We start from the raw sequence: 27,731 nt of genomic DNA, 5'->3' as shown, positions 1-27,731 counted from the left end.
AAAGCTCCTAGGACAGGTGGGGGGGGATGCTCCTACCCTTGTTCCCTCTACTCACACTTTACCACGGTCTCTGTCTTATGCTGAATGCTCTGTTAAAGGAGTGTGCAGCTCAAAGATTTCAAAAGGTTACTCTAGTAACGTTCGAAAACTGGGCACCCTTGCGTAGCCGTTTTACATTTATTGCCTTCCATGGAAAACCAAGAGTGGTCTGACCCAAACTGGTTTGGTGACTGTTGATGGTAGGATTCCATATAAGAATAGGTCAGAACTGTATTTCTCATCTTGCCATGTGAAGCTTCCCAGGAGAAGTTGGGTAATGCCCTCCTTACACATTCCCTCTTATATCCGCTTGGAGTTTCCTAGGAAGGAGGATGTCACCCCTCCTCCACTTAAGAGTATATATCCTTGTGAGGCCCTGCAAAGGTCCTTTGGCATCCCTCCCATGCAGAGAACAGCCAGGTTTCATACCGGTGAATGACAATCTACATAAATAAATGATATACCATAAAAAAAACTCATGCACTTAGAGATCAATCGGTGTTTCTCAATGGGTGGGGTATTAATACCAGCAGTAACTAGCAGAGGAAAAGAGAGAACTATGTGAAACAGTGAATGTTCTACAGTCTTATTGTGAGACACGTTAAGATTCAAGACACGACCTCCAAAAGTGATGCAGAATGTTTACAATTCTTCTCTCTGAATCCCATTTCCAAGTAACTGTAGCTTTTAGAATAGTGTGTGGGGGGAAAAACTGCTATGTAAACTAAAATTCGTTCATGACAAAAACGAAGCCTTCTCCTGATGTATATAATTTACAGCAGATGAAAGCCCTTGCCAAGTCTATCATCTAGGAAATATGATCATCGTTTTAAACCTACAAAGAACAATCTACAAATGGAAGGTGACCAGTTAACTTTTGTAACATTCCTGGCATTGTGCTGCACTGCCATGTATAACTTTCTTTAGTAATTTGTGATAGGTTAAAGCTAGAAATAGTTTTTGCGTAAATCATAGACGGTCGCCTGAGGTCCAGGCGGCTTGTCCAGACAGTATTTGTAGCTCTGAACAGAAGAAAAGCATGTGCCCACCGCCGTGTATAACCCACAAATCCCACACTGGAGGGAGTTTCATGTTTACTGTTACAACACACATCTATTATTTTAATATCGGCGTAAATATTCAAAGTGAAATACAAACCATAGCATATATCTACTCAGTTGCATGAAACTAAACTTTCATTTCATTAGTTATGGGTCACTGTTTACATCTGTAAAAGAAAAATAATAGCCGGCAACATTTCTTTTGTAAGATGAGTCCTGCCACAATAGCCACTCATCACTTTCATGGGCAAAAAATTAGCGGATTTGTAGAAGAAGTGATTATTCTAGAGGAAAATACACTTTTGGAATGTCCATACATAGGTATTGTATGCTGGACGAAATTCCATTGGCGGATTCTCCTCTGGTTTATCTCTTTTTCCTGAAATCGGGATTCAGTCCTTCCCTATCCATCTGTAGACCAGACCCTTGAGCTTATAGAATTTCCATCGATCTCAGACATGGGTGACAGGTTTTTCAGAATTGGAAATAATTAATGTTGCTGTGCTGCTCTGTTATATTATGTAGTGTATTCTTGTGTTGTGTTGGTGTGTCAGCTGGGTTTTCTTGGACATTTTTAAAAAGCAAAAAAAGTCAGTGGCTTCATGGTGGGAAGGAAATGCCATTGGGTGTGTCCTTTTTTGGTGTCTATGAAGGAGGAGCATTGGCAATGTGTGTGCTTGGGTTTGCTTTATAAGGATTTTGATGGCATTTTAGACTCATTGTGTTGTGATCGACTACACACAATTCTTTCCCTGCACATATAGTTGAATGTGACAGACAAGAAAGGTATGGGCTACTGATTATAGATATACTGTGGAATCCATGGTATGATGATGGTTACCCTTAGCCTAATGCATGCCGTGCATTATGGTGGTAGTATTATGTATACTCTGGAAACCCACGACATGATGGTGTACACTTCAGGCATTATGCTGGTCTTGGCATTATAGCGGTAGTTCTTGTCAGAATGGGACAATCAATGGCATATTCAAGCCCTCCACATGCACAATGTTGGCCATTGCATGATAGCAGTAATTATTGATGTAATGTTGATACACTTAGCTTGCTGATGCCAACATCTGCCTAATCCTAGCAGTGGCACAATTGTAGCAAACCTGTATATATTTTGAGCATTGTTTCCACAATAGTGCCAAGTCTGGTGTATTGTTTTCACTGGCATAATATTGTCAATTCTTAATGTTTTAATAGTATTTTGATGTCTGTTAAGGCCTCAGCCTATAATATTGGTGTAATCTTTCTGCATCCGTGCATGCATTTTCTCGTTAATTCATCAAGCGATCCCTCCACTCACCTATTCACCATTCATCTATGCCCTCACCCATTCAACCACCCATCCATGCACTCAACCATTAATCAGCTACACACTCAAGCACTCTATCGTCCAGCTATACCAGTGTTTATGCATTTTCACAGGTGCACATTCATCTATTCAATGGATCTGTGCTGCAACTGATACTCAAAGTGCAAGCCCAGCCCTTCAGCACCCTGGTACTCCAAAGACCTCGCTGATAGCAAATGCTCTATCTGCAGACATGAACTAAAATAGATTTAAACCACAGCTCCTGACAACACCCTCTAGAAGTCCCTTTGCTCATCATACAAACAGCTCATCACATCAGCCAAAGTCAAGTAGTACTCTATCATCTTCAATGAATCTTCCAATACAAGCATAAAATCTATAGATGCAGAAGTACTGCATCAACACGCTGCCTGGGCCTCCAATCCCACTCTCCAGAGACTAGTGCAACCCCATCAACGAGTTACTCTGTGAAAATGATAGAAGATACAACAGCATATCGCAACAAACTTGCTTCTCCTTTGACACCCTCTCCTTTGCACAGCAGCGCCCTGTGGTCCTCTTTCAAACCTTGTTTCTCAACAACCTCGCCATCATACTCATCTCCCTCAAAGTCAGTGTCTAGGAAGATGATGGCTTGCCCTCATTCATCATTAGACCATTTCCACCTAAGCTCTCTCACCGGTACTCATCATTAATAATCCCTTCCTCAATCAAGACATCTTCCCTGAAGTTCCCAAGACAGGTCAGATCCTCCTGATTTTGACTCTGCTGACCTTGCCAACTACTGGCTGATCACTCAAAAGCATCTTATGCACAACTTCAAGATCACAACAACGCCATCCATCTCATGTACAACTATCAATCCGGCATCAGATCATGTTCCAGCATGGAGACCGCTACCTTATGGATAATAGGTGATGCCCTCCTGGTCACAGATAAGGACAAACCATTTCTCCTGATATTACAGGACATCTCAGGTGCCTTTGACTCCTCTGCCCACCCCACCCTCCTCCACAGCATGAAGTGTTAAGTGGGATTCAGTGTAAATGTCCTTCACTGGTTCTCGTCCTACCTTTCAAATTAACACCAGTTTATTCCTATATGCACCTCCAGGTCCCAGAACATCCAGATAACCTACTGAGTTTCCCAAAGTTCAATGTTGCCTTCCGTCATCTGCCACCTTTATATGGAGCCCTTTGGAGTACTACTCACAGATCACTTCAAAATGTCATTCATATGGTGACAACACACACCTATATTGAAAGTCTCATCTACTCCAGACATCCAGCACCTCAAACACTGCATGCACTTAGTCCAGGCTTGAATGCCCAGCACCTGAAGCTCAACTCCACCAAACCAAAATGCCTGCTATTCGCCAAGAACAAAAAACAATACCTAGTCTAAACCAGGTTCAACACCTGGAACCTGGGCGGATTCAGATCCAAACTTTTACTCGGAGCCAAGTCACTTAGATTACCTTTGATGCAGATCTCACCCCCGAGGAGCACATCGCCAGCTAAAACCAAGAAGGCCTGGTACCAGCTCTTTTTACTTAAGAACGTGAAACCATTCTTCCCAGCAAGCACCTTCAAAAACAGCTCTTCTAGCCCTTCTACTCTTACATATGGATGGTGGCAATGACCTTCTTCGTTGCCTCCTAGACTCCACACTGGCCCCACTCAGGGGCACCATACATACTGCAGCAGTCATCATTAATGGTCTGAAGAATTATGTCCACATCACCCCACCCTGATGGAACACTAATGGCTCCCCTTGCCATCCTGCACCATTTTCAAACCAGCTGCAACATCTACAAAGCCGATAGAAGCAGCTCCTTTGTCTAACTTGGGTGACAAACCCACATGTGTGGCTATCAGCACACGTGCAGCAAGGACTCTATTCGACTGGAGACGAAAAAGGGCAGCAAAAAATAAAAAAACAGGACAACAGGTCTATGCACCCATATTCTGAAACTATATCCCTGTATCCATCAAGACTTCCCCAATCGTGCTCCAATTTAGGAAATAACTCAATATCATGATGTAGTAACAGTACACAAACTAGCTATCCCTCCTATCACCTGTTGACTTTCTTTAACCCTTTAAAGCTCTCTGGTGCCTCTTTGCTAGGCTTGCGCTTTATAAATACTGCACACAAACTTACTAATATATGAAGAAGTAATTTTACTTAGTATATAGACTGGCATTGGTGTGGGCAATACTTGTTTGTATGGGGTTATTGTTAATTAGTAGTTGTATGGCATACAACCTACTCCCGTGCTCTCCATGCCACTGGAGTCATGCTATCCTTGCTGATGAGGGGTCAAACCCCGAAACCGGTCCTAGGAGGCTTGTTTCCAGTCCAGGGAGGACCTGGCCGGCAGTTTGGGCTGGACTGTTCCCATTGGGCGCAGGGCCAAGACTGATTTGCATATGGCTGGGTCCAAACTGGAATGGCTTGATGAGCAAAAAAACAATGGATTTAGGCCCAGATCTCTGTACTGGGGTGAATGTGTGATATTATTCTGCTTATCAATTGTTCTTTTTGCATAAGTATGTCATCACAGCACCTTTTTTCTAGTCTGAGGTATGACTTTGTGGATGGTTGAACCTCTAGAAAGGGGTCTACTGTAAGTTTTGTCCATCCACCAAATGGACACTGTCATTCTTCAAATCCACAAACCACAAAAATCCATCCCATGCAGACACAACCAACCACCAGCGACAGTTACCACGCATTCTGGCTCCTTTAGAGAGGATAGAGAGCAAGTTGAAATAGTTTCACAACAGCACTTTTGCTAATACACACTCCTGGTTGGGGGGTCGGGAGTATATAGTACTAACCTCTCTATGGAAAGGGAGCACGTGATAGCTTGAACTACTCTCTCCCAGGCAAGGGACTGTGGGATGTCTGCAGCCACTCTGTCCCGTGCAAGCCGATTACAATGGATTTATACACTCTCCAAGTGAATGTAATCATTATATTGTTGGCTACAGCACATTTGTGCTAGATAATAAACAATAAAGGGGCCCTTCAGATGTTTTTTTCTTCTAGCAGCATTGGTTGTGTTTTGAATGTTGACTGTCGCATATGAGACCATGTTATCGGCCTGTACCCCACTCTGAAAATGTTTTCAGCGCCACTATAGTGTCTGGACATGTTAACAGGCTGAGGAGCTCGGTGTGCATGGATCCCCCGCGAGGCCTGAGACAAAATGATGAATAGTGTAAGGAGCTTGTGCTGCATAGACAAACAGTTTGAGGAGCTTTTGGTGCAAGGACGAAGTGTGAGGAGCTTGTTGTGCAAGCGCAAACAGTATGAGGAGCTTGTGGTGCTAGCGCAAACAGTGTGAGGAGCTTGTTGCGTAAGGGCAAACAGTGTGAGTAGCCTGTGGTGCAAGGACAGTTTGAGGAGCTTCTGTGGCAAGAACAAATAGTGTGAGGAGCTTGTGGTGCAAGGACAGACCGTGTTAGGAGCTTGTGGTGCAAGGACAATGTGAGGAGCTTGTGGTGCAAGGGCAAACATTGTGAGGAGTCGGTGGTGCAAGGGCAAACAGTGTGAGGAGCTTGTAGTGCAAGGGCAGTGTGAGGAGCTTTTTGTGCAAGGACAAATAGTGTGAGAAGCTTATGGTGCAAGGACAGACAGTGTGAGGAGCTTTTGATGCAAGGACAGTGTGAGGAGCTTTTGATGCAAGGACAGTGTGAGGAGCTTTTGGTGCAAAGACAGTGTGAGGAGCTTTTGTTGCAAGGACAGTTTGAGGAGCTTTTGATGCAAGGACAGACAGTGAGGAGCTTGTGGTGCAAGGAGGAGGAGCTTGTGGTGTAAGGGAAACAGTGTGAGGAGCTTGTGGGACAACAGAAAACAGTGTGAGGAGCTTGTGGTGCAAGGACAAATAGTATGAGGAGCTTGTTTCATTACGAACAGGCTGCAACGCCTTTAGAGCACCCAAATAGTGTTAGGTGCTTATGGTGCAATGACAGACCGTGTGAGGACCTTGTGGTACAAGGACAGTGTGAGGTGCTTATGGTGCAAGGACAGACAGTGTGAGGAGCTTGTGGTGCAAGGGCAAACCGTGTGAGGAGCTTGTGATGCAAGGACAAACAGTGTGAGAAGCGTATGGTGTAAGGATAGACAGTGTGAGGAGCTTTTGATGTAAGGGCAAACAGTGTGAGGAGCTTGTGGTGCAAGGGAAAACAGTGTGAGGAGTTTGTGGTGCAAGGAAAATAGTGTAAGGAGCTTGTTTCGTATGATCAGGCTGTAAGGCACTTGGAGCACACAAATAGTGTGAGTTGCTTATGGTGGAAGGACAGACATTGTGAGGAGCTTGTGGTGCAAGGACAGACAGTGTGAGGAGCTTGTGGTGCAAGGGCAAACAGTGTGAGCAGCTTGTGGTGCAAGGACAGACAGTGTGAGCAGCTTGTAGTGCAAGGACAAACAGTGTGAGGAGATTGCGGTGCAAGGGCAAACAGTGTGAGAAGCATGTGGTGCGTGTCGTGCAAAGAGGAAGCGTGAGGAGCTTTTGGTGCAAGGACGAACAGTGTGAGAAGCTTGTGGTCGAAGGATAGACAGTGTGAGGAGCATGTGGTGCAAGGACAGTGTGAGGAGCTTGTGGTGTAAGGGAAAACAGTGCGAGGAGCTTGTGGTGCAAGGGAAAACAGTGTGAGGAGCTTGTGGTGCAAGGACAAATAGTGCAAGGAGCTTGTTTCGTATGAACAGGCTGTGAGGCACTTGGAGCACAGAAATAGTGTGAGGTGCTTGTGGTGCAAGGGCAATGTGAGGTGCTTGTGGTGCAAGGACAGACAGTGTGAGGAGCTTGTGGCGCAAGGACAGACAGTGTGAGGAGCTTGTGGTGCAAGGGCAAACAGTGTGAGGAGCTTGTGATGCAAGGGCAGACAGTGTGAGGAGCTTGTGGTGCAAGGACAATGTAAGGTGCTTGTGGTGCAAGGACAGACAGTGTGAGGAGCTTGAGGTGCAAGGACAGACAGTGTGAGGAGCTTGTGGTGCAAGGACAGACACTGTGAGGAGCTTGTGCTGCAAGGGCAAACCGTGTGAGGAGCTTTTGGTGCAAGGGCAAACAGTGTGAGGAGCTTGTGGTGCAAGGACAGACAGTGTGAGGAGCTTGTGGTGCAAGGAAAGACAGTGTGAGGAGCTTGTGGTGCAAGGAAAGACAGTGTGAGGAGCTTGTGGTGCAAGGACAGACCGTGTGAGGAGCTTGTAGTGCAAGGGCAAACAGTGTGAGGAGCGTGTGGTGCGTGTTGTGCAAAGACGAAGTGTGTGAAGCTTTTGGTGCAAGGACACACACTGTGTAGCTTGTGGTGCAAGGATAAACAGTATGAGGATCTTGTGGTGCAAGGACAAACAGTGTGAGGAGCTTGTGGTGCAAGGATAAACAGTGTGAGGAGCTTGTGGTGCAAGGACAAACAGTGTGAGGAGCTTGTGGTGCAAGGATAAACAGTGTGAGGAGCTTGTGGTGCAAGGACAAACAGTGTGAGGAGCTTGTGGTGCAAGGATAAACAGTGTGAGGAGCTTGTGGTGCAAGGACAAACAGTGTGAGGAGCTTGTGGTGCAAGGACAAACAGTGTGAGGAGCTTGTGGTGCAAGGATAAACAGTGTGAGGAGCTTGTGGTGCAAGGGCAAACAGTGTGAGGAGCTTGTGATGCAAGGATAAACAGTGTGAGGAGCATGTGGTGCAAGGACAAACAGTGTGAGGAGCATGTGGTGCAAGGACAAACAGTGTGAGGAGCGTGTGGTGCGTGTCGTGCAAAGACGAATTGTGTGGAGCTTTTGGTGCAAGGTCACTGAGGAGCATGTGGTGCAAGGACAAACAGTGTGAGGAGCTTGTGGTGCAAGGACAAACAGTGTGAGGAGCTTGTGGTGCAAGGACAGCATGCGGAGCATGTGGCATTTAACAGACCGGGTGAGACGCTTGCGCTGTCAGAAACCCGAGGGAAGTCAAACAAACATTGGACTCGGAATCCAAACAGCTCTCTTGTCGGTCGATTAGTTCGCCAGATGCAAAAATCGGAAAATAAACAAACGTTCAAGTATCTGGTCCAAATCACGATTATAAAATACTTACCATATATGTGGGTAATAATATTTATTATTAGTGCCAGAGACAATTCATGCTGTATCCCATGTGGTAAATAAGCAGCCATTGTTAATGATTACCATCTGAGGAGGTGCACGACACCGGTCTGGGCTGTCAGACGCAGAGTGCAGTCACCTGTCTGTGTCTGAGGAAGGCAGGCCTGTCTGTTAAGAGGCAGAACGAGTTCAGTGGGCTGCAGCACACACTGTAGTCGTACGCACGATATAGTGATCGAGTTATTGTTTTAACACGAGCGATTATTCTAAATCGCACTAGACTCTGACAGTTCGTGTGCCTTGTGCAACATAATGGTCAAGATTAATAATTATGGCCACTTTTTTAGGGCAGACACAGTACCACGCAGTTATGCTCGGAAAGGGTATACTGCCCGGAGGGAGGCATGAATAATTGTTCTGATGTTCACTGTACAAGAAATGTAGGTGTGACATTTCAGTACTACTGTTCAACCAGTGACTTAGGGTGAACCCAATGTAGTAACCTTTGTGGCGCAGGTAAGGTTACCGGATGAATAGGGCCAGGGTAGGACTGGGCCAGAAAATATGCCTGGGCACCAAAATAAAAGTGGCCCCCTATAGTGAATTAAATAGCGAAAGCGAAGCTCATGTTTGCAATTTGGGGCACTTTCGAACATTTACATGTAAGTGTTTGGTAGGGTATGGAAGACTGCATAGATTTGAGCTTGCTACTGGCAAAGTGTGTTTTACTATTAAAATCAGCAGTAAAAACCGGCCCATCAGATAATAAAACGGTCCCACAAAGAGCCAAAAGTCACTGGCCCACACGCTGACCTGTCAGACCAGCCCATCGGGCACTGCCTGATTGCCATGTAGGCCTGTTTGACCTTGACTAGGGGTTAATGGCCGGCCCCTGCAGTCTCCACTGTGCTGGAGATGTGGGATGAACATCCATTAGGGGGGCCCCATTCAGTACAAAAACTGTGACTATGCGATATGGCAGTCTCGGGGGTCCCCACCACATTCTAAAGAGGGGGGTGCGGCATTATTTGATATTATGCCAGTGCAGACTGCTCTATTTCGCCGAGGACGCAATGCTCCAGCTCAGGCTTTTCTTTTACAAATCAAGTGTTTTAGTTCATTTAAATCAACTGAAGCGAACCAAGACTTCAGGTCCCAGAATGCCTGGTTCTGAAAAAAAAGCTTCATGACAGGTAGTCATTCAGCAACTTTAGATGCTGGGCACGTCCCTACATTCTTCAGTTTCTTCTGATAACTTAGTCCAGAGTGCTGGCAGCTGTACATTTAGACTGCAGGTGAGGGCAGCAATGTAACTTTCCCACACATTCCGCCAGGGGGGGGAGGGCTGTGGTCTTTTTGGTATCACAGTCTCCAGTAGCGTGACGCAAAATGACGTGGCCTCCCTGCAGAATGTGATGAGAGGTTCACATATCTCACAAATATTAATTGCCCTTGCCCTAAATGGGCCCCTCGTGAAGGGTTGGCCCCTCCCCTTCGCCGCAGGCGCGTGAGTTAGGGCCCTGGCAGTCCCATTTCCACTGAAGACGACAGAGAGCCCGTTGTCGTCTAGTGCAGCGTTTCCCAAACTGTGGTCCGCGGACCCCTAGGGGTCCGTGACACATTCCCAGGGGGTCCGCAGGCAGCAGTTTTAAAAGCACTGCAAATGTTCTAAGTATAATTAGAAGTTTTCGAGCAACAATAAAAGTGTCAAGACCAAGATAACACCAGTGATTAATGTTCCTGCTGGAGAGAGATGAGTTTTGTCCAGTGGCAGCTTGACTTATTTAATGTAGCACCGAGGGTTAATATGTTTGATCTGCATAGGTCAATGAGTTACTGCTTTTGTCACAGAGATTCTTTAGTTACTGTGCAGTTTATAAGTGACAATTGTGATCTAGCACAGAGACGTATAAACTGGCATCAAAAAGATGTTTGCAAACTGCATGGTACAAGATAGTAACTTAAGTTTCTTCCCAGTCTTTCATTATCCTGATGCTGCTAAAAAGGTTTATTTGAATGGAAATAAAGTTTCATTGTTAAAGTCAATGCTAAACACTGTGTTATACCTACCAGTGTGAATGATGTGAATCCTACAACTAGTAGTCACCTTTGCCTTATGTTATTACATGTATGATTCATTGTCTCTATGGGGTAGATTTACAAGGAAAGTGACTCAGTGAGTGCTGCAAGCCATTTGGCTGTGCTGCACTTAGTCACTTTCAAAGCACAGGGATGCAACATATTTATCATAGTATGTTGCATCTCAGTGCTCTCCCTGCGCTGGTGCACAAACTGCTGCCATTAGCCGGCACAGGCACCCTTGTACCATGGTGCAAGGATGCCTGCGTTGTGGGGAGATTGTTTATGTTCAGGTAGTTGTCCCTTTCTGCACATAAACAATCACTAGAGGGGATTTCATCTTCCTAAACAATGAGGAAAAATGAATACATTTCTTCTTGTTGCACCTCCCTACGCCTCCCTTGGAGAGGTGTAGCATTCGACGCATTTCCAGATTCATGATTTCTCGTAAATCTGGAAATGTCTGGTTTCATGGGTGTTGCTTGGGAACACTCTCAGCAAAACCCATGAAATGCACCTTTCAAGCAAAGTCCTGTGTGCAAAGGGCCATGTTTATAAGAACAGTAAAAGTCATGCAGGGTGGCTTTTCCTGTTCTTATAAATATGGAGCACTAAAATGCGCCGCCGGAGTGTCACTTTTTGTGACGCACCGGTTGCGCAAGGATCTTGTAAATCTGCCCTATATGTGTGTGTGTTGTAAAGTGCTCTGACATCAATGGTAGGAGAGATGCTATAAAACAAATGAAATACATGTGACACAGGGACTATGGAGAGACGAGAGGCACTGTTGGAGTGTGATAAAAAGGGAATTACTGAAGAACCCGAACAAAGATTATCGTATCCTGGTGCATAGTAAAGTCATCATTTACTATTCTTTTAAAGATAATACAATTCAATATATAATGATAAATGTGTTGTAGAATGCACTATTGTTTCCTAAATTGTCTTGGGGGGAGAGCCTTCCAAAGTCCCCTTTGTAGTGACTGCACTTGGTGTGCACCCTGTGGGGACTGGTCTGAAAACATTTGCCAGGGCTGCTTTGGGTTTCCAGACTGGCCCTGGCAGGAGCAGGAGCCTCGTAGTGTGAAATAAAACCAACAATTTAAAGGTTAGTCATGGAGATGCAGCACCAACCTTCCCAATAACGTTTTTAGTTTTTTGCAGATTCTTTCAATATAAAATACTAAAATCCTTAGTAATTCGACTATTTGTTTTGTGTTCACACCTGTGTTTATTTTTTTCGGATTACTGTTTAAAATTTAAATTATACAGATTGCTAGGGGGTCCCTGGCTTCCAGTGCTGACTCAATGGGGGTCCTCAGGAGCCAAAACTTTGGGAACCACTGGTCTAGTGCCTTTAAGCGCTGGTATCAGTTATGTCAGCAGGTGTGTGGCAGACAGCTTGCGGCGTCTCTGCTTCCTGTGTGAGACACGATGAGTCTGCCGGTGTCTGGCCTCCTCATGAGGGCTGAGAGGACGGGGGGGGGAGGGGGATGATTTACAGAGTGCGCCGTTCACAGGCCCCAGAGAGAAGAGCGCTGCATCGACCGGTGAGGGGAGCGCATTCAGAGCTGACAGCCATGATTGTTCTGACGGGAGTCTGCTAAAGGGCACCTGGGATGACCTGGTAAGGAAGCGAACAGAGACCAACTGGCCGTTTTCACGAGAGTTGATCTTCCCATCTCAGTCTCAGAGCTCCCATGTTTCCCAGTTCCATGCGTGAGACGTACCTAAGCCAGCCCAGGACTTCTTTTTTTAATTCTCGTACTTCGCCTTCTGTGTCTTTGATATTGGTTAAATAGAACTACAAATCACAGCATTCAATGAAAAAAAACTGGACTGGCTGAGCTACAAAGAGATGAAAGAGGATTACTTGAGAGATCTCTTCATTTGTCATCCTCCACCACCCTGCTTTGAAGAAGAGTGCATATAGTCAGTCACCACATCAGTTGACCCAATCACATGTCCTGCCCTGGTCTCCTCTTTTACTTTAGTACCTGCAGGCCTAGCGTCACCCTCTACCCTCTCGACTCCTCGGATGATGTAATACCGTGGCATGTCTGGTTTGTCTTGTGTGAAAGGAAAGGGGATGATGTAGTCATGTGACCTCTCTCTCCATGCACGGGCATGCTGTAGAATGTTGAGCGGATGCTGTAAGAGTGTGATGCAATATGGAATGTTGATGTGTGTGTGTGCTGGTTGAAGCCCGGAGGTGATTGCAGCTGAAGGGAGAGTGGAGCCCCTAGTAGGATCTACCTGCTGTGACTGTAACCTAAGGTCCTAACAAGGAATAAAGAACTTACCTCCTACTCGAATGACTCCAGACGCTTCTATGAAGACCCTGGCGTCCAACTCCAACATTTGGGCGATGAGGATGGGATGGTGTGTGTTGCCCTTGTGAGCACGTGTGAGCTGCTTGTGGAAGAAGGAGCAGGAGTTTGGTTTGGTGCTTGCCCTTTGTGTAAGGAAAGAGGATGATGTAGTGACGTGATGTGTGTTTGCATACATGGGTGCGGGGGAATGCTGATGTGGATTTTGTGAGAATATAATGGCACATGGCATGGTTGGGTCTGGTGAAGCCTGGGGGGTGATTACTGGTGATTGGAGAGTGGAGCCCTAACAGGACCCTCCTGCTGTGACTGTAACCAAGTGGCACAGCACGGAATAGAGACACTACTTCCTGCCAGAATGGCCCCTGACTGTTGTGTGGTGACGTTTCCCTCAAGCTACGACACGCCCATAAATTCTTCCTTGGGGATCGGGTACATTATCTCAGGACAATCCACTATAGCTGTGTGACAGCTGGTGCTACTCTTCATCTTTGGTGCAGGTTCCTGGCCATTAATGTTTTTGTTATTCATGTAGCGTACCACCTGTCTACCCAGAGATTCTGGTCTTCCACATCTATGTTGAACATGGCGCGACCTTGCTTTTTAAAAATACAATCCTTTCAGGGAAAAACAGTGCAGTCTCTCAAAAGCTTGCGTATTGAATTATCTGGGGAGGTGCATCAGCGAGTAACTCTTACCATGCCTGTGGTTTTAGGCCCTGCAGAGGCTGTCCATCCAGTACCTGAAGAAAGACTGGCATCGTGGCAAAAACGAGACCAACGGAAACAGGTGAGCGCCAGCCCAGGGGAAGTGGGTTTCCAGATTCTCTTGTCTTTGTTGTGGTGGGTGTTGTGGTGCGTTTACGCCTCAGTTTTACTGGAGACAAAAGCAGGGATGAGTATTGTTGCCCAGTCTCACCCCTATGGATGGTGGGGTGATGCTGGTATGCTGACTCTCCCGTCTGAGCCTCGTGGTGCAAGCTTCTTTAAGCCCTGCCATCCATGTTCCTTGCAGGAGTGTCTTTGCAGTGTGGAAATCGGTGGTAGAAGGCACAGCTTCCCACGGTCAAGCCAGAGTGGCTGCTTCAGAAAACTACCGCAACTTGACGACAGAAGCTGCGAAAACGGCGCGGACTGCGAAGGAGCACCTGCTGAAGAAGGTAGGTTGAGATGAGCAGGAAGATGCAGTGCCCCGGCTTGGGATAAACCTGATGGGGAATAACCCATTAAATCTCAAAATAGATTGCTGCCATTCTTCAGTTTAAATATAACGAGCAGGGTGGATAACCTGAATGAATAATTGAACAGTGTCTATTAGAACATCAAGCGTTTCACTTTCCCTGGACATTACTAGCTCCTTTCTTGGATCGACTGTCATCATTGGGGGGGAAAATTCTCCATTCTATTTAATAGCATTTAGATAGTGAATGTGAGAGCTCAACGTAGAAAATGTGGGCTTCTGAGGGTGCCATTTTAAGGGACCTCCACCCCCAGGTTGCCTCGGGCAGGTAGCGCAGACTCTAGGCCATAGATGGCCTCCGATTGACGGTGGGGTCCCCAAGGAGGAGCTTAGGTGCAGTTAGGCTGGGTGAATCCACTTTGGAATTCCAGTGGCGGACGCTGTGGTTCTGCTAGCAGGTTAGTGGTGGGTCATATTTTTCCCCCTCCCTCCCTATGGTTTCGTATTATTGATATTGACTCTTTTGAGCCATGCTCTATTGGTTTGTGGGGTGTAGCGGGGGACTTTTGTCGTCACTTGGGACAGATGGCAGAAAAGCATAGGGATCATGAAATGGGGTGCAAGAGTTTGGGGCATGGGAGGGCAGACCTTGGCAGAGGGTTTATAGGTGAGTGATGGTTGAAGCTCGTGTGAATGGATGGAGAATGAAATGATGGGGAGATGGTGAGAATGGTTTGGATGGTTGTTGGGGCTTTTGTTCATGTTGGAGGAGCCTTAAGGGTGGCGGTAATTAGTTTGAATATTGTATTAGTGAGGTTAGGTAAGTTAACATATGTTGTACTGTGCATCAGTTTTCAGCTGCATCCCTGTCCCAATAATGCAGCCTTTGCTCTAAATTGGCCTGATTATTGCGCCGTCTCAACTGAGGCCCATTGGCCATCTTGATGTTTTTGCCTGTGGTCCATGCTTGTCCCCCATGTGGATGACTATAGGGCAGATCGTTGTTCCCTGTCACCAGCTAGTACTAAGTAAAGCGCTTGGCACATATTTTAAGTTTTAGTCAAAGATTCAGGCAACGGTAGAAAAAAACCCAAATGAATTATGTGGCGATTCTACGCAATAAGTTTTATTGCACTACATTGAGTGGTAAGACATAGGTTTCTTTGAGATATATGTCGCAAGTTAAAATGTAAGCCCTGTAAACTGGCCCATCCACGGCCGTGCTGGGTGTAGCGGGCACTGGGCATTTCCCTGGTGGGCCACCAGGGTGGGGGCTGGTGATGGACCCCAGGGGCCTTTTTTGTTACCGGGAGACGGCAATATCGTTCCGTGTAACAAAATCGACTGAAATTGGCCCTAACAAACAACTTGGCCGCAACACACCCTCGCACCCCCGGGGCGGCCGGGCAGTTTGCTAGTACCAGTTTTGGTTCCCAGTCAGGCCCTGAGCCCATTCTGGCCGACGATAGGTAGGAACCCCTGCCCCGCAGGTGGGGCCGGCTGGCCCATGATAACGCGTCTAGGCCACTGTGCGCTTGCCTGCTTATGAAAGAGTAGCACAGGCGTTACAGTGGAAGTGTGCTCTTACTGATTTCCTGAATGAAGGGGTTAAAGGAGATTACTCTGAAGAATGGACCGTGGATGAAGTGGAGCAACTCCTGTCCTTGAGTGGGGGAAGCACAGGGATCCATTGACGTTGTTTGGCCACAAAGGGTGATCTGGAGAACTCTGGCCCAGCTGTTTTCCCAGACACCCAACACCAGAGAGCCCTTGTGCTGCGAGGTGGGGAACTTGGGAGGATCCCTTCAGGAGTGTGTTGGTGCTGCAGTGTGCATCACTGATATGGGGTGGCAGGAGCACGTGTGGCCACCCTTGCAACTGCGACTCTCGAGCGAAATGTGTTGAGTTTGCTACAGGGCTTCTTATGATACCCAGCTGGCAGTAGTGTTGTGACTGAGAGGGCCTTTGCCACCATATCTTCCTGCTTGCCCAGCCCATGTTAACATCTATTCTGCAAGACTTTTGAGTTGAGCGTGTTTGGTTAGTGCGGGTGCTTGGACCTCTCAAGAGACACGCTATGAGTGCTCCTTGGCCAGATTATAAGTATGGCTGCATCTAAAAAATAAGATATTTAAAACTGTCAGATATTTTAACCTGCGTGTATTACTTCAGACAAAAGGAGGCTATTATGTCAGCACTTCGATAACTGGGTCTTATCACTTTCAAAGGGCATGGCATTAACATATATGAAGACCTTTCTGCAATCACTTTTCAGAAGAGTAGATAATTCAAGCCAATTACTTCCTTTTTGAGAAATATTGAGGTCAAGTACTGATGGAGCATATCCTTTCAGAATCATTTTTTCATGGGAAGGATCAAGTTTATTTCCTGTCGTAGTCACAAAGAACATTGGGATTGGACGTTGCTGAGGGAGTCAACTGATCAGATTCGCCGGAGATGCAACGCACTGATCCCAGCAAGGTTAGATCCTCTCGATGGCGGACTGTATAGCTTAAGAGGAATACGGTCAACCCACAGCCTAAGACATTGTGCCGGAGAGGAGAGCGCTGATCATGATACTTTGGGAGGCGAGCTCCTAACCAGCTACCCAAGAGACATGAAGGACTCCGCAAGTGTGTAAAGAACAATGCCTGGTGAGGCGGTGATGCAGGCCCTGTGATGACATTATTCCTCCTTTTTTGGTCTTGCGTGGGCGTGGCAGCGAAGCTGCTCCGCCTCTGCGAGAGATATTGTTAGAAACTTTTTTCTAAAGGGGACTCTAAGCCCTGCCCCTCTTTTCCATTGGGTAGCGTCAGCGTTTATGATAAACGCTGGCTTCCCAATGGAAAGGAGTGTTTTTGGGTGCCACCCTGTCCATTTTTCGGACAGCCCCTCCGGACACCATGGCCGGGTTTGCGGCTGCCGTGAAGACTTTTCTTATCTGCTTGTTTATTTTAACAAGCAGATAAGAAAATTCTTCACCACAGCTGTGAAGCAGGCACGGAGCTAAGGCACACGGGGTCACGGGGAGGACAGTGGGATCCCGGCAGACTCTGTGTTTTCCAGCCGAGGCAGCAGCGTGTCCATTTTTGCATCCCGCTTTCACTTTAATGCGCGAAGCAAAAATAAACACGCTGCTGGGCTTTAGCAATTGCAGCGCGTGTTTACTTTTTGCATCACGCCGTGCCGCCATTGCCAAAGCCCCTGTCCCAGCTGCGGATGTTGTCCTGCTTGTTTTCTATTGGAAATGCCTAATAAAAGCATTTGAATAAAAAAAAAGAAAACAGTGTCATCTGGATTGAAACGAACTGTTTTTTTTCTGAAGAAACTCTGAGGTAAAATTAAAATTATCGAGGTTACTCAAGTTAGTCGGCTGTTTTTCGTTTTTTCGCAGTATTAAAAGGGGTAATGATTGATACAGACTAAAATAAGTGTCGTTGTCGTGGGAAGTGCGGACTTCCGTGACGTGCTCGAGAGGTCCAGTGGAGAGGGCAGTGGGCCCCTGCAGCTCTCTAGTGCCTCAAGTGCGGACAGAAGCGCTCCTCAAACAACCCTAACTGTGAGGTGATAGTGTACCGAGAGCCCGGGCCCCCATACGGCAGCCCCTCCCGCCCCCATTTGCATCTCATTTGTAGAATGTCTTGTTAGCTCAGCTGAGGCTTCGAACACCACTCAGCAAAGCAAACCCCACCCAAGGGGCATCAGAGGCGCCTGAGAAGAGGGGGTGTCATACACATCCCATAGGCTCGCTATGGCCTCAGAAATGAAGGTCCGGGCTGAGGGTCTGGAGGGCAAGTTTCGTAGCGCTTCAAATGTGAGGGCAGAAAGGAATCCGTCCCGGAGAGAGGTCTGTGAAAGAGAAATAGCCAGCCCACCAGCCTGGGGTTGCCCTACCCTCAGAAGTGAGATTCCGGTCTGAGGGTCAGGAGGGCAAGCCTCTTAGCGCTTGAAATGTGAGGGCTGAGAGGAATCAGTCTTGGAGAGGGGTCTGTGAAAGGCAAATAGCCAGCCCACCAGCCTGGGGCTGCCCTGCCCTCAGAAGTGAGGTCCAGTCTGAGGGTCAGGAGGGCAAGCCTTGTAGCGCTTGAAATGTGAGGGCTGAGAGGAATCGGTCTCGGAGAGGGGTCTGTGAAAGGGAAATAGCCAACCCACCAGCCTGGGGCTGCCCTGCCCTCAGAAGTGAGGGTCCAGTCTGATGGTTAGGAGGGCAAGCCTCGTAGCGCTTGAAATGTAAGGGCGGAGAGGAATCAGTCTTGGAGAGGGGTCTGTGAAAGGGAAACAGCCAGCCCACCAGCCTGGGGCTGCCCTGCCCTCAGAAGTGAGGGTCTGGTCTGAGGGTCAGGAGGACAAGCCTCGTAGTGCTTGAAATGTGAGGGCTGAGAGGAATCAGTCTTGGAGAGGGGTCTGTAACAGAAGTGAGGGTCCACACTGAAGGTCGAGGACAGCCATCCTCATGGGGCTTACAATGTAAGGGCAGAAAGAGTCCAATGTGTGCGAGAGGCCTGTGAAAGAGACGATACAAAACTGCCGCCAGGCGGGGGTTGCAGTACCATCAGAAGTAAGGGTGCCTAGGGCTCACGAAAGAGAAACACGTAGTATGTGCAGACACTGGACACCTTCTGAGAGAACAGAAGCCCGAGAAAGGAAAAGTGCAAACTTCCAGCAGAATGAGGTGGATACTGCCCTCAGGAGGGAGGGTCCCAGGAAGCAGAAGACAGTAGAATGCAGTGGCAGAAAAGGGGCAATCTCTGGGTGGGCTCTGTGGAAGGACAGTGACAATCCCTCCCACGCAGACAAGGGCCAGCCTATGAGAAGGGTCTGTGAAACGGAGGGTGTCAAACTTTTACCACCCTCGCGGTTAGCACTGCCCTCGGAAGTGAGGGTTGCGGTCAGCTGGAGGGTGCCACATCATTACCAGGCTGGATGTTGGCACTGCCCTCAGAAGTGAGGGTTGCGGGCAGCTCAAGGGTGCCAAGTCATTACCAGCCTGAATGTTGGCACTGCCCTCGGAAGTGAAGGTTGTGGGCAGCAGGAAAGTGCAAGACATCGCCTGCCTCGATCTTGGCACTGCCCTCAGAAGTGAGGGTTGCAGGCAGCAGGAAAGTGCCAGACATCGCCTGCTTGAATCTTGGCACTGCCCTCAGAAGTGAGGGTTGCGGGCAGCAGGAAAGTGCCAGACATCGCCTGCTTGAATCTTGGCGCTGCCCTCAGAAGTGAGGGTTGCGGGCAGCAGGAGAGTGCCAGACATCGCCTGCCTGGATCTTGGCACTGCCAATCCCAGTACCAACCCATCTTCTACCATCAAATTCCTACAAGTGTGACAATTTCCACTATTCCATCCTCCAAAGCTATAAGGGTGAGTGGGAGGCAGTTTTAGTAATTTTTCATGTATATTGAATTAATAAACAGCTGTTGTGCTCTTCTCTAAATTGGACAAACAGCGCCACCATGTGAAAGACTGTCATAAGTGCTGACAAGTAAGTGCTGGTGCCGAGCACCGGAAACCACCGGCTCAAATTATTACTGTGGCAGGCTTGAGGGTTGGTGCTGACCCTCAGGAGTGTAAGTACAGGACTGCACCCTCCGTGGGGCTCAGGCACAGAATGTGAGGGCAGAAAAGACTGTGCTCCCCAGACCAGTCAGTTGATTCTGGCCAAGTCTGTAAGCACTATTTTCTTTAATGCGTTTCTCCTACTGCAAGCACAAAATGCTTTCCTGCAACATTGAGCACGCCATGAGCGCTTTCACTTTCTAAGCAACCGGGGACAATGGCGGCCGCTTCTTTGAATAGGTCTCTTATTTATAAGAGTTTGAGCTATTGGCATTGTACATGATAATGCCTTTTATTTATGTGTTAATGATCAAAACATATAAATAAAAGGCTTTGTCATTTACAATGCCAATAGCCTAAACTCTCACAAATGCGAGACCTATTGCACTGCAAATACTTGTTTCTTTACCGGTGCATGAGTCCGGGCGTTGGAGGGGACCGCTCATACGACCATGATGTTGGCAGTGAAGATGCTTCTCATAAGTCACAATAGAGAAAGGACGACTCAACTGAACATGACTGAGCTCCCAGTCCCATTGGGAGGTGAAGAGTTTATGTTCACTGTTTTTAGTTGTGGGCTTACTTGACTAATGTGGGAATGAGGGTTTGAGGGAAGGTAGGGGGCCGATGTGCACATGTAGCTAGAATCTCTGCATCCCTTACGCGCCTATTTTTTCAGTCAGCTGTGTTATGCCGTATATCTAGGTTCGAGGCATGTGGGCTGCTAAATTCATATCTTAGCATTAGATCGCCGCCTAGTGTTGGGTCCGGATGATCGCACATTGTTGTCCTGGAAGAGTCTTCGAAGTATCCTGAGATAGGTGGCTCCTCCCCTGGACTACAGTGCGCATGGGCATCGGCTCCATCCCCAGATTGTTTTTTTCCGCCATTGGGTTCGGATGTGTCTCGACGTCTTTCTGTCGAAACCGAGAAAAACTAACTTTTAGCGGCCAAAAGGCCTCGCTTTTTTTGCGTCGGTATTGTCTGCGCACGGTCTCGAGTCTTCCGTCTCTTGGAGCCGGAATAAGCGGAGTTTTCTTTCGCTCTTCGGACTTTGAGGCCTTCTCATCGCGACACGACTGCAAAACTTTTATGAACATGGAGCGGAGCCCGTTTAAGTACTGCCCGCTCTGTGGGTCCAAGTACCCACACATCGATCTCCGGAAAACATCTTCGGCGACCAAGATGAAGAGGACCAGGGTCATCATCTTCAAATCTCCCCACCCGAGACGGAGGTCGAGGCGGATCCGGTAGACGACGACGTAGTCGTGGGTCAAGGCCTTGAATACGTCGACGAGGTAGGAGACGACGAAGAGATTTATGGGGCCGCGGCGGATAGCTCAGGGGACGAGCTCTGCCCCGAAGGTTTCGAGGATACCGACCGGGTCACGGGATCGCCTGTAGGCCTTACCCAAGACCCAATGCCGCAAGCCACAGCCCCGCCTTCTGGCCCGGCCACGGACTTACTTGCTGAGCAGACTGTATCGAAACCGAAACCGAAAGCATCGGGATCGACTACATCTAAGATGGCCGACCCGAAAACGAAACCGAAACTTAAGGACTCGAGTGTCCCTAAGATGGCTGCCGTGCCGGCGAAAACGACTGTACCCGCTACTCCATCGACTCCGTCGACCTCCGGTCCGCAGAAGTCGAAGAAGTCCGTAGATTCCGCTGCTGCACAATCAAAATCGACGCCAGAGGAGGGGTCCTCTAAGAAAGATGGTCGGCACGGGTCAACAGCGGCGCCGTCGTCCAAGCACGCCAAAGCCGGCTCCACGGAGGCTACGCAGGCGCACGGATCGAAGACTGGCACGTCTGCGCACCGGTCCCAGGACTCGGGGTCGGTGACAGCGGGATCCGCGTCGAAAGCGCACAAGGCCCACAAAGACGTCAGATCCGAGGGAAAGGTCAAACCATCCTCGTCGGCGCCAAAACCCACTGGGAGTGAGACGTCCCTCATTGCCGAATCACTACAGAGAATCAGGGAGAAGGCCTCTGCTCCGTCGGCTCCGATATCATCGCCGCAGGCGCAAAAGGACAATCCAGCAAAGCCTTCTGGCAAACTTCTCTTTATTTTGCCGCCAAAGGAGGCGCCGAAAGCTTTTTCCACCAAATCGGCACCGAAGAAGACAGTTTCTTCAACGGCTGGCCCACTTCCACGTCGGGTACTCGAATCAGAGGATGATTCAGAGCATTTCATCGACGCTGACACAGGCAAATTGACCCTCTATAAGAGAAAAATCACTTCAGAGTCAGTGGACTCATATGTCATCCCACTGAAAAAGAAAAGGGTGCCCCTTGACGCTTCAGGCCTCATGGAACCAATCCAGCCTCCTCCGAGACGGAGCCCTACTCCCTCACCAGAACACTCTGCGGGTGAGGGGTATGATGAGGACGAGCAATACAATTTCCCTATCAATGAACCAGATGCACAACCGGATTCATATGATGACACTGGTGACCAGGGCACCCAAAGTGTGGGGCAGGACCCGCAGCTTTTTAATGCACGTGCATCCCCAACTGAGGATTCAGCAGGTTTTCATGCGCTAATTGAGAGGGCAGCAGCCAATCATGATGTGGACATGCATGCTGACCCGATAGAGGAAGACTTCCTTTTCGACACATTTTCAGTCTCTGAAAGGACAGTAAAGACGCTGCCTATGCTTAAAGGAGTCCTCAAGCATGCTGGGGATATATTTAAGGAGCCTACCAGAGCACGAGTGGTCAATCCACGCATTGAAAAGAAGTACAGACCTGCACCTGCAGACCCCGCATACATTCGGGGACAGTTGCCACTGGACTCTCTTGTGGTCGCCAATGCCAGGAAACGTGCCAACTCCCAGACGACGGGTGAAGCTCCTCCCCCGGATAAGGAGTCCAAAGTGCTAGAGGCAGGGGGCAAAAGAGTAGCTGCACAGGCCGCAAACTTTTGGCGCATTGCCAATACACAAGCACTCTTAGCACGTTACGATAGGGCGCATTACGACACCCTAGAACAGGTTATACAACACCTGCCTCCAAAGTTCCAAGAAGGCACCAAACTGCTTATTGAGGAAGGGAAGCTAATCTCAAACGCAGCCATCAAGTGTGCACTTGACGCCGCAGACACAGCTGCTAGAGCTATCAACACTAGCGTTATGCTGAGACGACAGGCGTGGCTCCGCATCTCGGGGTTTAAACCAGATATTCAGACAACCATTCTTAATCAGCCAGTCAATCCTGATAGTCTGTTTGGTCCAGATGTTGACACCACCCTAGAAAAAATAAAAAAAGACACAGAAACTGCTAAGTCCATGGGGGCCCTACAGTCACAACAGTTTCGTGGCAGCAATTTTCGTCGCTCAGGTGTACGTGGAGTCACCAGAGGACAAATGGGTCAACAATCTCAGTTCTCAAAAGGTGGAGCACAATCCTCGTTCACAAAACAGAACAAGGGAGGTTACAGGAATAACAGCAACAGAGGTCGCGGCAGAGGAAACAACAGCTCCCGCTCCTCTACCCCAAGCAAACAGTGACTCTCTGTCGCTGCCCCCCGACCACTTAACACCTGTCGGGGGGAGACTGCAGCAATTCCTGCCCGTCTGGAGAAACATCACCACAGACAGGTGGGTGCGACAACTAGTCCAGTATGGTTATTGCCTAGAGTTGAAATCCACTCCACCCAACATCCCGCCAAGGCAAAGGCCTATGTCCGCAGAGCACTTGCTCTTATTGCAGCAGGAAGTAGTGGTGATGCTGCAAAAAGGCGCAATCAAGCTCGTGCCGGTGGGAGAGGAAGGCACAGGGGTGTATTCCCTGTACTTCCTTATTCCAAAGAAGGACGGATCTCTCAGACCCATTCTAGATCTCCGTCCCCTCAACCTGTACATACTATCAGAACACTTCCATATGCTTACACTGCAACAAATTCTTCCCTTGTTAAACCAAGGGGACTTCTTACCAACCTTAGATCTCAAGGATGCTTATTTCCACATTCCACTACACCCGTCCCACAGGAAATACCTCAGATTCACTATCCAAGGCAAGCATTATCAGTTCAAGGTCCTACCCTTCGGAGTGACCACAGCCCCAAGAGTGTTTACCAAGTGTCTGGCGACAGTAGCAGCGCACCTCAGGAGGCAGAACATTCATGTCTACCCCTACCTAGACGACTGGCTCGTTCAGGCCAAGTCGGAACAACAGTGCGCCGCGGACGTGTCAACTACCATTCACCTCCTTCACGATCTGGGCTTCTCGTTGAACTACCCAAAGTCGCATCTTCAGCCGGCACATGTCCGGCAGTTTCTAGGTGCGACGATCAATACCCTGACGGCCATGGCTCAGCCAAACCAAGTCAGGATAGACAGCATGCAGTCTCTAATCCAAAGGTTCAGACCACAACACTCACTTCCAGCGAGAGTGTTCATGCAGTTGATTGGCATGATGGCCTCCTGCATCTTCATAGTCCCTCACGCACGGTTGCATATGCGTCCGCTCCAGGAATGCTTAGCAAATCAGTGGACACAGGCTCAGGGACAATTGACAGACCTAGTGTTGGTTACCAGTCGGGCATACGACTCTCTGCATTGGTGGACTCCACACAACCTTTGCAAGGGCCGACTGTTCCAGGAGCCAGTGCCACAAATTATCCTGACAACGGACGCATCTCTCCAGGGATGGGGAGCTCATCTGCTCACTTACACAGTGCAGGGACTATGGACGACGCAGCAACAGAAGATGCACATCAACTATCTGGAACTGATGGCAATCTTCATGGCGCTCAAGTCCTTCATTGTACATCTGTGCAACAAGGTAGTGTTAGTCCGGACGGACAACATGACCGCGATGTACTACATTCAAAAACAGGGGGGCACCCACTCGCCACAGCTGTCTCATCTGGCTCAGGGCATGTGGAAGTGGGCCATTCAGAGGAACATTTTCCTCATGGCGGAACACCTCCCGGGCAAGGACAATCAGATGGCGGATCTGCTCAGCAGATACAGCCATCAAATGCACGAGTGGGAGTTACACCCATCTGTACTCCACCCGTACTTCCAGCAGTGGGGTCATCCGGAGATAGACCTGTTTGCCACAAAAGAAAACGCAAAATGCCAACACTTTGCCGTCAGGTTCCCTCACCCACAGTCGCAGGGCAATGCGATATGGATGAACTGGTCAGGCAAATTTGCGTACGCTTTTCCACCAGCCCCTCTGATACCGCTGGTCGCGAGAAAGCTAAGGCAGCACGCGATGACTCTCATCCTAGTTGCTCCAACGTGGGCGCGCCAAGCATGGTACACCACGTTCCTCGAACTCTCAGTGGTGCCGCATCAAAGACTACGCCTCACGCCCAGTCTTTTGACGCAGAACCATGGAGAAATTCAGCATCCAGATCCGCAACAGCTCAACCTGGCAATCTGGCTCCTGAAGTCCTAGAGTTTGGCTACCTTAACCTACCTCCGGAATGCATGGACATCATCAAGGAGGCTAGGAAGCCAACTACCAGAGCATGCTATGCTGCGAAATGGAAGCGTTTTGTCATTTACTGTACAGCCAATGACATCAACCCGCTAGATGCATCTATCCCTAACATCATTTGCTATCTGTTGCATCTTTACAAGTGCAATCTAGCGTACACTTCCATTCGGATACATCTATCCGCCATAGCGGCTTATCTTCAGAACAGGCAGCATCTCTCTGTCTTCAGAGTGCCTGCCATTAAGGCTTTCCTTGAAGGTCTGAAGCGAGTCATTCCCCCAAGAACACCACCAGCTCCGGTGTGGAACCTCAATGTGGTCCTCACCAGACTAATGGGACCACCTTTTGAGCCACTGCACTTGTGTGAACTCCAGTTCCTAACGTGGAAAGTAGCTTTCCTAATCGCTATCACGTCGCTACGGCGTGTTAGTGAGCTGCAAGCGCTCACAATCCAAGAGCCATTCATTCAGATTCATCCAAATAGGGTAGTGCTACGTACTAACCCCAAATTCCTTCCGAAGGTGGTGTCACAGTTTCATCTCAACCAAACTATTGACTTACCGGCATTCTTCCAAAACCCACAAACGGTGGCGGAAAGAATGCTCCATACGTTAGACGTACGGAGGGCGTTGATGTACTACATGGACAGGACACAACCCTTTCGAAAGACAAAACAACTTTTTGTTGCCTTCGCACCACAACACAAAGGCAACCCTATTTCCAAAGCAGGAATAGCCAGGTGGATTGTTAAGTGCATCCAAATATGTTATCAAAAGGCCAAGCGCACTTTAACGATACCCCCAAGGGCGCACTCCACACGCAAACTGGGGGCATCCATGGCTTTCCTAGGGAACATTCCTTTAGAGGATATTTGCAGAGCAGCCACGTGGGTTACACCACATACCTTTACAAAACACTACTGTGTTGACGTACATTCCAAGCAGCAAGCTGCTGTAGGACAGGCTGTTCTCAAGACACTCTTTCAGGTTTCTGCAGCTGGCACAGGCAACCGCCGCTAATGGAGGGACTGCTATGTATTCTATGCTAAGATATGAATTTAGCAGCCCACATGCCTCGAACTGAATATGCTACTTACCAGTATGCATCTGTTCTTGGCATGTAGGGCTGCTAACATTCATATCGCCCACCCTCCTCCCCGGTGCCTGTCGCAGCTGCAGATATACTATTGTATTCACTTATTAGCATGGACATCCTTTACACTTTTCACTCCATCTTCTGCCACAATGGCGAAAAACAATCTGGGGATGGAGCCGATGCCCATGCGCACTGTAGTCCAGGGGAGGAGCCACCTATCTCAGGATACTTCGAAGACTCTTCCAGGACAACAATGTGCGATCATCCGGACCCAACACTAGGCGGCGATCTAATGCTAAGATATGAATGTTAGCAGCCCTACATGCCAAGAACAGATGCATACTGGTAAGTAGCATATTCAATATACTCTCTCAGCTCACTGGATAGCCCAATGGGTGACTCAATAAAGGTCATAAGCTTGAATGTAATAGGCATTTGCAGCCTGGCTAAGAGACTTGCTGGACTCTCTTTCCTGAAGGATTCAAGAATCAGATGTTCTTACGGCAAGAGACCCACCTAATCAAAAGAGGCTGCCCCCTATTACGATCTAAATGGTTGTTGCTTCAATACCTTTCCTTCTACTACACGAAGAGAAGGGTGGTGGCCATAATCCTATCTTTTGCTTTTACAGGGGAGGTTAAGGATATGTTTTTTATTTTAATAGTAGAGCTATGGCTCTTAGAATATCCATGGGAGAGTAAATATTTACAGTAGCTTCCATATATGCAACCAATGAAGGCCAATATATCGTTTTGAGAACAGCTCTTCCACTGACTGCTCAATGTCAGGACAAAGTTCTCCTAACAGTTACATAACTTAACACAGTCATGGAGAATACGATTGATAGAGTTGTGCTGAGAATGGATTACACTGCAGAGTATCACAAGGAAAGAAAGCGTGGCTGCAAAACATAAGCCTTTCAGATATGTAAAGGTCCATGCAGTCAACAGAGGAATTTTATGATCTTCTCATCTGTACACTAGACTTTTGCTAATTTGTACTGCTTTTTGGCTCCCTCCATATAGGGGACAAGATTTTGAAAGCTGATATAGGAATCAAGACAGTGTCTGACCTTGCCCCAGTACACATAGTTCTCCAGGTCCCTAAGTCTGGGAAGAGGGGAAGAAGATGAAGGATGCAGGTAAACCTATTGCTTGATAAGAACAACGTAGCACAAATTATAGGGTCCCAGGAGACGATTCCTAAAGAGAATAACAATAGGGCAACAAGATCCACATACTATGGGACACCGTAAAGACCTTTATTTGAGGACACCTAATTTTCCTTTTAGCTAAGCTTAATAAAGACAGGAAAGAAAAAAGAAAAGTACCTAAAGTACAGATTAAAGAATTGGAAGAGGTCCACAAACGAACATGGTCAAGACCTTTTAGATTAACTAGAAAGAGTTAGTTTAACTTCGGGTGTTAAACATTAATTTACAGAAATCCCAACTAGTGAGTCTGACCCCCCAGCTGATCAGGAGACCTACCTACGTTTAAAGGTCCCTTTAACCTGGGCAGAGAAACATATGA

The 27,731-nt window shown here is 48.1% G+C and overlaps 1 protein-coding gene across 1 annotated transcript in view; it reads left to right on the top strand.

Moving 5' to 3' along the window:
* FCHSD1 (FCH and double SH3 domains 1) overlaps nucleotides 1-27,731 on the top strand; it is a 316,141-nt gene that overhangs the window by 45,216 nt on the left and 243,194 nt on the right. The window contains exons 4-5 of the mRNA XM_078653503.1: nucleotides 13,633-13,706; nucleotides 13,932-14,076. Of these exons, the coding sequence (XP_078509629.1) occupies nucleotides 13,633-13,706; nucleotides 13,932-14,076 (219 nt within the window). The remainder of the gene's footprint in view (nucleotides 1-13,632; nucleotides 13,707-13,931; nucleotides 14,077-27,731) is intronic.

This window comes from Lissotriton helveticus, chromosome 7 (genome assembly GCF_964261635.1).
Source record: "Lissotriton helveticus chromosome 7, aLisHel1.1, whole genome shotgun sequence".
Taxonomy (NCBI): Eukaryota; Metazoa; Chordata; class Amphibia; order Caudata; family Salamandridae; genus Lissotriton; species Lissotriton helveticus.
Note: the sequence above shows the minus strand (reverse complement) of the source record. Positions and strands in the feature narration are given on the sequence as shown.